The sequence below is a fragment of the Habropoda laboriosa genome, unplaced genomic scaffold (assembly GCF_001263275.1).
Source record: "Habropoda laboriosa isolate 0110345459 unplaced genomic scaffold, ASM126327v1 scaffold561, whole genome shotgun sequence".
NCBI classification, from domain to species: Eukaryota; Metazoa; Arthropoda; class Insecta; order Hymenoptera; family Apidae; genus Habropoda; species Habropoda laboriosa.
This window is the reverse complement of record NW_017100686.1, coordinates 446,282-457,194: the sequence shown is the minus strand read 5'-3', so window position 1 is coordinate 457,194 and position 10,913 is coordinate 446,282. Positions and strand designations below refer to the sequence as shown.

Sequence of the window (10,913 nt, the reverse complement as noted above, 5' to 3'; positions counted from 1 at the left end):
AATAATATTTAAGAAATTAAATATAATTTTATCATAATCTATAATTATTACATAATCACCATCAACAACAACAACAGCAATAAAACTTAATAAAATTTAACTTCGTACGAATTAGTTTTAGGTTAGGTTTCAAATAAACTTGAATTTCGCGTAAAGAATTTACCATGTACGACTATAAACGAAAAGATTAATGTTGACAAGAGTTTAAACAGGTGACGAGTGTTTTTTTTTTCTCAGATCGATTTTCTAGATGCTATGTAAGTGAAGTGATCCTATTCCACTGTGCGTTCAAGAGCATATGCTAATCGGTGAGTTGTCACTTCCCTTAAGGAAGATGTAGGTCAGACACACCCCTTACGGCGAAGACTGCAGAACCATAAATTGCGACAGACGTATGATCGACAATCTACAAAGTAAATTTTTAGTCTTTACTAGCTAGTTAGATATCTAGCTGAATGAACTTAATCGACAGGATGTGTCCATGATTTATTTCATCTTAGGACAGTAAAAGTATAGGAAATATTTTCAATTAATTTTAAAACGTCTTCTTTATAATAACACTTTTTACTAGTGTACTCTTTTTTTCATTAAGGTACGTAGTTAATCATATTATGAAACAATTAAAAGCGATATTCAATGCAATTGTTTATGTTTCTAAATTATTATTATTCAAAATGAGCTTTAGATCAGAATTGATTCGTTCATTGTTCCCTCAATCATTCCAGCCCAATTAGTTCATTTTCAACGACTATTATCTCCTTTAATACCAAGAGAAATGTCTTAATTACACGATTATCTGTATTAATGTTTTATTACCAACGGCTATAGATTCGTTTAGCTAACTATAGCGACTGACAAAGAACTGACACTTCTTCTTCAGATTAATATTCTGTGGAAATAAGAGTATACAGTTACACTAAAAAATAATATCGCTGGAGAGTGGCTTCTTATTACTTTCAAAGACTGTTTCGAACGCCCTCCTGTGTACCTCGAAAGAATTTCATTAAAAAAACCGCAACCACGGTTAGGTTAGGTTTCTCTACTAAAACTGTAGCAAAAGAAATAATAGTAAAACGTGAGGAATTTTATCTACTTCAAAAGAAACTGCGACAGGAACGTTTTCTACACAACAGGGAAATGCTAAATAAAAATACTGGCATTCTTCCATATTTGTTCAGACATTCGTGAAACATATAATTGCTCAGAAGGATCGATAATGCGAACGATGCTTTCAAGAGTTTTCATAGAGAGGCCACGAAACCTACAAATAGAAATGCATGTAACAATTGAACATTCTCGATTGCATTATAGGGATGCAGCGAAGAAACATTTTTCTCTCTCCATGTATATAATGTAACCTAACCTACAACGTCTCGAAAATAAGCTCTCTGATCCAGCTTGTATTCCAACTTTTTCCTTCCTTCCTGGAAACTAGAGATCACCGTGAATCTTGTTTACGTTCCCATTTGCCACAAGGAAAATCGCCACGAACTATGTATATTCCGTTACGGAGGGTCGAGTATCGGCAACATAGGGTTACAACAAAAACGCGAAACGCGTGTTTTCCTTAGAAAGCGACAGAAACGAGAGAAAAGAACGTTGATATGACTTGATATGCAGTATGTACCTGGATGGGGAAATGGCAAAAGGGCAGAGTCGCGTGAAAACAGAGGCGGAAGATTCGTTGGTCGACACCAACAAGAATAGACTACGGTCGTGGCACGTCGCGTCGAAAATAACCACACTGCACGTAAATTTTGGCCGCGCGCTCGCGTTCACGCGCCACTGTCGCTAGTCGTGGCCGCTAAAGCGGGAAAGTGGGTGACTTACGCAGCCACTCAGGGTCAAGAGTAAATACGAAGACGACACTGGGTCTTACAATTAGAGAATTCTAAACAGCTATTCTAAACAGCGACTCGCTCGGCCAAACTTTCTTTCGATTAAACCTAAGCGTATAAGATAATTTACTTCATCGAAATACGAATAATATACTGTACTAAAATTACGTGTACGCTCGATAAAGCAGGATAAAACATGTCCGATTTTTTCGACCAATCAGATCGTCGTGTTGCCCAGGGGGCAGACCTGATCTATGTAGACTATCGAAAAATAACAATTCATGCTGATTAAATAACGACGATCTAGAAAATATACATGATCTTATCGATATATCAACGATCTATGATAATATACATCGAAAAGATAATTTATGTACATATTGTCATGGCAGCAACATCGTGTTTTACAACAAATTATGATAATTCACATCGATTGTATTTGCCTTTTAGTCACCATTTTATTATTTATTACATGTACATTGAATATATAAATTATCGACGTTATAATTAATTTGTCGATATATATATATTCATACGAAATAAAAATCTATAATTTTGCCGCAGAGGGATAGCAAAAAGTTCGGTTTCACAGCACGTGTTAGTTAAAAAATATCTTTGCCACTTATTTTCACGGATGGTATATAGCACTGAATAATTTACGACTATATGTTTCACCAGCGACTTGACATCAAAGTTTTCGGGATATTGAATATTCTACCGAGCGAAAGACATTCGAATAATTAGATCCCTTAATTATTTCAAGAGGTTAGGTCACCTTGACCAATTAAAAAATTCGATTTTTTTCATAATTAATACGATTCGTTGTCTCAAGAATTGTTGAAGAAAGTCAAAATTCGTACGGAAAATTACCTTAATTCGCAGTAAATTTGTAATATCTCTTTCTCGCAAATTTCATCTGCGCTGTTTCCAAGTAATGACGTCAGTAGGAAAATCTCAGTAAAGATGAGTTACTGGAACGTTGCTCGGGCGGGTTTAATCGAAATTCCAACGAAAGTTATAACCTGCTTCTTTGGAAAATTGCACGAAAAGCGGAGTCTTTTCAACGGAGCGAAAAAAAAAAAAGTGCGAACTGCTGCAAGCATCGATTTACATCGGCTCTTCGCGTTACGGGGATAATGATATTTCACTCGGCCCCATTGCTTTTCAAACAGCGCAGAAGATTGATTTACTACGAGTGACCGTAGCGGAGATTTGAGCGCAGGAAGTAACTAAAGAAGCTCGATTAAGCAAAAAACAAGGAAAGAGAAACTAAAGAGATACCAATAAGGAACAGGAAGAAGTATGCTATGTTGTAGGAATAGCTAATTGAAAATGCGGCAAGAATTTGAAATTTATTTAGACAAAATGCGTTCCGAAAACTTTAAGAATTATTTTTTTCAAAACCACGTCTTCTGAAACGGTGTACGTTGTAATTTTACTAAAACTCGATCACTTTTTATGAATATCAGCAATAGATATTTTCAAAGGAATTTTTTTTTAGGATTTTTTCTAATATCTGAACTTTTACACGATTTATAAATAAATAAGTGACCATGTCGAATTTCTGTGGAAAAAGTCAATTTTTTGGTTTCACAAACCTGTTCATCGATAATAATTGAGAAAAAAAATGTTGGTGTATTATTTTGCAAATCAGTGTTTTCTGCTACTTGAAGCTAGCTAAATGACTAAAGCAGCACTACTTTTTGAACAGGCCAAGGTAGTCTAATCGCTTAAGTACCGTTCTCCTGTAACTATTATTCATCGCCATTATAGAGAATACTTATTCTATTAGCGTTGAAACGATGCAAAAATAATTTCGTTAGTCATCGTTAATTTTCTAGAGAAATAAATAAAATCTGAAAATCGTATAATCGTTATAATACTGTTAACCGTATTCTTTTAATCTACGTTAAATCTCTATCGAATAAGTGTTCTACTCGATAGACTTTGAAATCAAAACTAATTCCATCGGTATTCATTCGTGAAAAGAAACTTTGGTTTAGTAATTTCATGCATAAATTTCCCTTCCATGAGCGCAGTACACTTTCCGCACCTAGTTTCCTATCTACACATATTACAAAATACGCCCACGATTCGATAATATGCAAAGGAGTGGTGTTGTGCAATGATAATGTTTGCCTTATCGCCACTTATTAATTATAATTAAACGTAGCTACATAAATTAATCTAAATGTAAAATGCACGTGTACTAAACGACCCAATTTCCTTCTCCAAAATAAATCTTATTGCAATGTGACGCAGCAGTAGTATGCCGAAGAACTGTTCAATATTATGGTGATTAATAAATACTTCAATATCAAAAAATTGACCGTAACTTTTATTGAACGTTACAAAAAAATACAATAATATTATCAGGAAATATTCAATTTAATATAAAACATACTATATATAATTATTATAGTACCTTTCTTAAATACGATATTTTTCATAACCTAATATTTCAGAAGCGAGGAAAAATAGGTAAACGAACAAAATGTGATAGACCGTGTACCTTGAAAGAAGATACACCATCGTTACATCTATACACGGCACTCTGTCGATATTGGCAATTGGTGTGACCATCGGTGAAAATTTTCATGACCTGGGATAACTTGGAAATGAGTCCCCGTGGTCGAGCCGATACATCTCTGCCTGCCTGTTAGACAGCAGAGCCCGCAACAGTTACGGTGGCTGTTAAATTATGAAAGGCACGCGTATTAAGGTTCTTTGCCGATCATTATGTTGCTAGTATTATAATCTGCTGTTACAAAATGGAGTTCATGGAAAAATCACGTGAGATGCGTACCTTCTAACGACGATATGTCAATTTTACGATTCCCAGCGCACCTTCATTTCTCTGCTTATTAATCCGATCAAAAACAGCCACTCACGTAACACTTCATCAGAAGAGACACGCGCAACACTTGGAAAACATACCATTATCAACTAATAAACTATATGAATAAACATTTATCATCGCCGGCAATCTGAACGGTTAATACGTGAGCAATTAAAAGTTCTTTGTCGATCGTTATTTTCGACCGGACTTAACGTAGACAAAATGCAGCAGCAATGACGGCATGTCTGCATACGTTAACCGAACTAGAAGTTGTGAATCGACCACAAGCAATATTTACATCGTTGATGCTTGGAAACTAGCAGAGATACAGAATACGAAGAAAGAAGAGAAAGGACAGAGAGAGTAAGAGAGGAGAGACGAGAGAGAGAAAGAGAGAGAGCATGGTAAAAGTTGCGTGCAGTTTGGAAGACGTCGCGAGAAGCTAATGAGTGCGTATTACATCGAAAAATCGTTATACCAATCGCGTTCATGGATAACGTATATGCACGAAAAAATTGCGAAACGCCCACACATAGGAACACGCGCTCGCTTCGACCACTGATCGGTCCGTTGATCACAAGGGGACAAGAGAAAATGTGATTCGACTTCAGCTCTTTAAGAAAGAAATACATAAAAGAATTACCTCCTCGAGCGACGTGATTGTCTGTCTGCACTGTGGCATTCGGGAAACGAAGGTGGACGTGGTAGGCGAATTATAATCCTCCCTCGTTTCCTCGACGAACTCGCTTACGGCGATTAGGCCCGGCATTTTTTCCCTCTTTCCACCTATATTGGCTGGAACGATGGGAAACCCTCGAAATTTTTCCACCGGTCTAGCACTAGGTGCCGTCACACTCACTTCACTCTGGCACCACTCACTTCACCGTTTCTCTTGTGCGCACCATAAATTCCGCGGGAGGGCTGTCACCTTCTGTCTCCTCCCAATGCTGTTTTCCGTGACGCACGGTAAACGTCGTTCCGGTGCGACGAACGGACCCAGAGTGGAGCCACGGAAGGAGGGGAACAGGGAAGGGAGGGAGGGGAAGAGGGCACAAAGAGAAAGAGGACAGAGAAAGGGGTTGGAAGCAGGAAGATAGAGAAAGAAACTTTAAGCACACGGTCTGTCTTCTCTACCAGCGAGAGACACTTGCGAAACACGATTATTTCGTTGACATTTTGCTCCCTTGGAGTTTTCCGCACGGGCCACGGGGAAACATATTTCGCACCTTTCTTTTCTACGTGCGGCTCACGATGCATACACACTTTTACGCGCGTACGCGGCTGCGTTCTAGAAAAACTTCTTTGCACCTACTCGTCACTCGATCTAAAATCAACTTGATCGGTGCCGAAACGTCTTCCTCCACGGTCAAAATTTTACTGAGGCGGCGCTGCATACATCTATAGCTTCACCATTAAATGTGCAATTAGAAAGAAAGTCGTTTATATTAACTGTTAATGGTGCTGCCATCTTGTGACACGTTATCATAAGTATCGTCGAAGGAATATTGTTTCCTCGAATTTAAATTATATTTTTACTACTTTTGAATATAACAAAAGTATATCATGTTAAGTACGCATTTGTAACAATTTATTACTATATTAAAATTATTTTCTTTATGGTAACAACAATGTAAAAATAAATTTTTTCCTGTTCATTTACTTTTTGTATCTATTAATAAAAGTTCAGAATCAGTTTTACTATAATGAGTTTAAATATTCAAGTGAAAAATAATAAGGTTTGGACACAAATAAAGCTATCAATGTATGAATTTTTCATTTTTATTATAGAAACAGACAAATTAGAGAACAAGAGTCTCTTGTAATTTAAGTTGTTTTTTGCTTTTTACTTTAACTTGCGCTGCAATGCGATCTAAATCTCTACGACCTTGGCTGGTAAGCTTACGACCACCGATCGGGGCCTTTTCGATAAGCTTAAGTTGCTCCAAACTTTGCAGTGCTTTACGAGCTACACCACCCGCAGATCGACAAAAATGGCTGGGGTGGGTTCCATTACGTTTGCGCCCTCCAAAGATTTTTGTTACTGCTCCTACACCAATGGGACTACGGATGTAAATATGACGTACTAAGGCAGCACATCTTATGTAATACCAATCTGGATCATATGGAGCAAGTTCCTTGAAGCGTGCAGATTTTACAATGTCTACCCATTCTGGAACTCGCATTTTACCAGTCCTAAAATTTACAGAGCATTAGTATATAAATTTCAAAACATTAAAAGATTTGTGAGAAGTAAAAATATAATGTTTTGTTATTCAGTCATAATAGATATTGAAATATGGCAATAACAAATTTTTTGAGGTTAGGTAGATTTATACAAAAACAGTTACTCACTTTTTTAAAAATGCAGCAAAAGCTTTTACAAACTTGTGCTGGTCAACGTCTTTAAGTGTTACAGAAGGCATCTGAAACAAATGTTACAAAACAAAATAATTAATGTGGAAGACGTTGTATCTTCATGCCACATGTATATTATTGTAGCAAGTGCCTAGGTATTATACTAAACATGTCATGTATTTACGTGTATATAGAAGTAGTGCATAAATTGCGTCAACTATTTTGTATTATACGTTATATTACCTTTTCTTACAATAATATGCTAAACTTTACAGAAAAATGTCGAAAGTACGCACCTTTATTCAGAAAGATAACCGGAAAGAGAGAAGCTAAGATGGTGTAAGAAGCAACAAAACTATAAGATGGCTGTACTATTCAGGAAGTGACCACGGAATTTTAATACATAGAAAGGCATTTCGATACCTAAATATTTTTTGGAACTAATCGTGCAAACCTGTATTTGCATAATGAGAATATGAAATATATATCTTATTTTCAACTTTATTAATTTATTTCATTACTTCTCATTTGTATCACAATACAAAAATAGTCATATTCATGACATCGTTTGTACATGAAAACGCTCCATTCGCCTAATATGAATTCTACAAATTGAAATATTGCTCTTACTTATCATTAAATAAGGCGCTTGATATCGAATACTGATATCGCAATCGGCGTAATCATTTTTATTTTTATGCGTACGTTATTTGAATATTGATACACGTCAGTCTGATTGTTGCGACTACAAGTGACAATACTTACTCCGGACAGTATAAAAATTACGCATCCATCAAATCGTTAATATGAGTAACTTTTTGTGTAAAGGTTTGTTCCAACAACCTATAAAATCTTTATTTTCTAAATCTAACTTAATAATTGCGAGGTATTGTAAGAATACAACGTTAACCGAACCAATCCCGTTCTCGAAGGATTTCCTTTTTCGTCAAGTAAGTCAATAACTGCGCATTTGAGTTCAACATCTGTATCATCCATGTACATGAGTGTATAGATCATTACCGTGTTTGTAGCGACATCTAGCGTTGGAGTAATTATATACTAACTGGTTTCAAATAATCGATTCTTTTTAAATTGCACGTTTGCACATGTTGAACATTAATCTTTCATTTATCTGTTTTATGTTGTATAATACGAACAATAATCTGTAATACATATGCTTGGATTCCTATTATACACTTTCATTTCATTATTCATTTTATCGATTATCCAAAAATTTCAAGTGCGACATTTCATTTATTAATACGAATGTTTTTATAAATATTGCAAAGCAAACAATGCTTATACGTTACAATTTTTATCGATACTACTTACCAGCAAGTGATAACTTTTAAATCCTGTTAATTATCATAGACGTATACGTGCTGAGACAAGAGTAATTTTTTAAGTAATTCTAACTTATGAAATGTTAAACCTTCAGACTACTTTAATATTTCTTATTTCTATTAATCAAAAGTGACTGAAAACATAGAAAAAGATAGATATCATTAGAAGTACTTATAAAAAGAAAATGAATAATTATTATGCATATTTTTATTATTTCAAATACTAAAAACAGTATTCATAGAAAAAAATACTACATTATTCAAGGTTATGTAACTACGACATATGATATAACGAATTTCTTATAATTTAAAAAGTCAATTAACTTTTTATAGAATTGCTAATAAAAATTGAAGGGAAGAATGTTAGTAAATTTGAGAGTTAATTGCATTATACGATAATGCGTGTTCCAGAATTTTCAAAGTGTCAAAATGAATTATTAGATGCATAAACAAAGATAATATCGACAAGGTATTTTAAAAGCACTTGTATTATCCAGTCACAGCAGTCTAGTAAAAGTATTACAATAAACTAATAATGGAATGGCGTATTTACGTGTAAATAATAATAATTTTGTAAAAAAAAAAAACTAGAATTTTAGTTTTCTTCCGGTTAACGTAATTTTTTAAAATTTTACTTAATGCTATCACATATGTAGTTATAGACAAGCATTTTTAATTGACGAAAAAAATTAGAATTGTTTAATTGTAAATCTACTGAAAATTTGATTCAAATTCAAATCTTTCGTAAATCGTTTTGAACGAATGTTCTGAAACTCATTTTAGCGCATCTTTGTAATTTTACTTTAATTTTTAATAAAAATTCTTAGATGTTCGATCCCGTGTCCTGCACATACACATATCTATTGGCTGACATCACAGGCAAAACAGCAGTTTTAATTGATCCAGTCATGGAATGGGCAGAACGGGATAAAGCTGTTATCTCGGAACTGGGACTAATATTAAAATATGCTAGTAAGTGGAGAGTACAGTCACATATTTGTAGAAACAATCTTCTGTTCAATCGCGGATTGTAACTATCCAGATAGGACACGACGTTTTAGAAATGTTCATTTTTAATTAATTGAAATTGGAATCAAGTAGAAAATTTAACAACAATTTATCTTCAAAACGTTTTACGTTTTATAGGGAAAAAGGATTGAAATGTACAGCTTTAACCTATGCTGTCTTTTAAAACGGCCTATAAAATAAAATTCTTTATTTTATTACAATTTTCAATTGATGTTGTACAAAGGAGAAGCAGCCAGAATTGTGTTTGTTTACAAGGTTGAGCGCTTAAATGCTTTATTCGGCTGGCTTGTTACGACTACAACGAACGAACAAATTCAATTGCCGATTAATTGTTCCGATCTGATTATATTGCTCTAGAGAAATGTACGAGAATTAAAGGTTGTACTCAATGAAACGTACAATTCAGCCATTTCATTTTCTGCGTTTTCTTTTTTTTTATATATCTCTATAAAAAACATTCGCATCAGTTAAAACGTAGCAGCGAGTAATTTATTAGTTCAACGAAGATCTTGAAATTTTCTGTCCCACTTATTATTGCGTGTAATTCGAAGAAAAATTATATCGAACTTTTACTTCATACCATGCGTTATCCTGCACGTTATTATTTTTCTTGTTCAGTTGTCGTCTAAACTTTCTTGTCGTATTTTCGAAGTTTGCACCGCGGTTTTAATTGAAAAACTTAATAATTAAAATGGAGCTCTCTGGCGCATGTTTATGTTTATCATTAGCTGTTGGTAAAATTAACGAAAGGGACTGTAAAACCTCTGGCGAACTATTTTCGTTCCCGGGCAATTTTAATATTAAAATCAATTTCGAGGGTGATGGATGACGTGTGGGATGAAAAGTGCTATATGGTGACCGATAACAGTTCGAGTAAACGTCATCTTTTTCCAGTAAATACGCATATGCACGCTGATCATATCACCGGAACAGGAAGGTTGAAATGTTTGTTACCTGGTTGCCAGTCAATGATATCACGTAGCAGCGGCGCTAAGGCCGATATACTCTTGAATCCCGGTGACGAAATTAGCTTCGGTAGGCATCATTTACGGATACTGTCTACACCTGGTCACACCGAAGGTAATATACATTTTTCATCGATTAATCTCTATCGGGTAAATATTTTTCAACCGAAAATCTAATCTTACGAGTATCTAATAAAATATTCTATTAAAACCTTCACACGACCTATGTTTATCTAACATTTTTTTTTTTTTACATATACTCATGGAACGTACTGACAAAGTTTCATCTGAAAAAACTGGGACACCGTAACATTCTTTTCTTATTTACACCCGTAGAACATACTGACACAATTTGATGTGAAAAAATAGGGATACTCTGTGCAATGTTTGTAGTATCTACAAATAGGATTTCTTCAATTAAACTTTCATTCTTTTTCCTTTTCTATAAATCTAAATTTACAACGAACTATGATATTTTCAGTTGTACCGGTGTGTTGGTGTATTTTTTAATGGACAAATTTTTATTTGAATAGGTTGCGTTACT

The 10,913-nt window shown here is 34.6% G+C and overlaps 3 protein-coding genes across 3 annotated transcripts in view; 1 reads left to right on the top strand and 2 right to left on the bottom strand.

Annotated features, from left to right (window-relative positions):
* LOC108576885 (arf-GAP with SH3 domain, ANK repeat and PH domain-containing protein 1) overlaps positions 1–5,446 on the bottom strand; it is a 38,930-nt gene extending 33,484 nt beyond the window's left edge. Inside the window, exon 1 of the mRNA XM_017939949.1 lies at positions 5,321–5,446. Within this exon, the coding sequence (XP_017795438.1) occupies positions 5,321–5,446 (126 nt within the window). The remainder of the gene's footprint in view (positions 1–5,320) is intronic.
* Positions 5,447–6,461: 1,015 nt separating this feature from the next.
* LOC108576901 (40S ribosomal protein S19-like) lies at positions 6,462–7,342 on the bottom strand. The gene is made up of 3 exons (XM_017939974.1): positions 7,329–7,342; positions 7,030–7,100; positions 6,462–6,870 (listed from the first exon to the last, which is right to left on the bottom strand). The coding sequence occupies exons 2-3, from the start codon at positions 7,098–7,100 to the stop codon at positions 6,477–6,479; spliced, it is 465 nt and encodes a 154-aa protein (XP_017795463.1). The 5' UTR covers positions 7,329–7,342; the 3' UTR covers positions 6,462–6,476.
* A 430-nt stretch (positions 7,343–7,772) lies between these two features.
* LOC108576875 (persulfide dioxygenase ETHE1, mitochondrial) overlaps positions 7,773–10,913 on the top strand; it is a 4,433-nt gene continuing 1,292 nt past the window's right edge. Inside the window, exons 1-4 of the mRNA XM_017939938.1 lie at positions 7,773–7,982; positions 9,203–9,347; positions 10,299–10,484; positions 10,851–10,858. Of these exons, the coding sequence (XP_017795427.1) occupies positions 7,839–7,982; positions 9,203–9,347; positions 10,299–10,484; positions 10,851–10,858 (483 nt within the window). The 5' untranslated portion in view covers positions 7,773–7,838. The remainder of the gene's footprint in view (positions 7,983–9,202; positions 9,348–10,298; positions 10,485–10,850; positions 10,859–10,913) is intronic.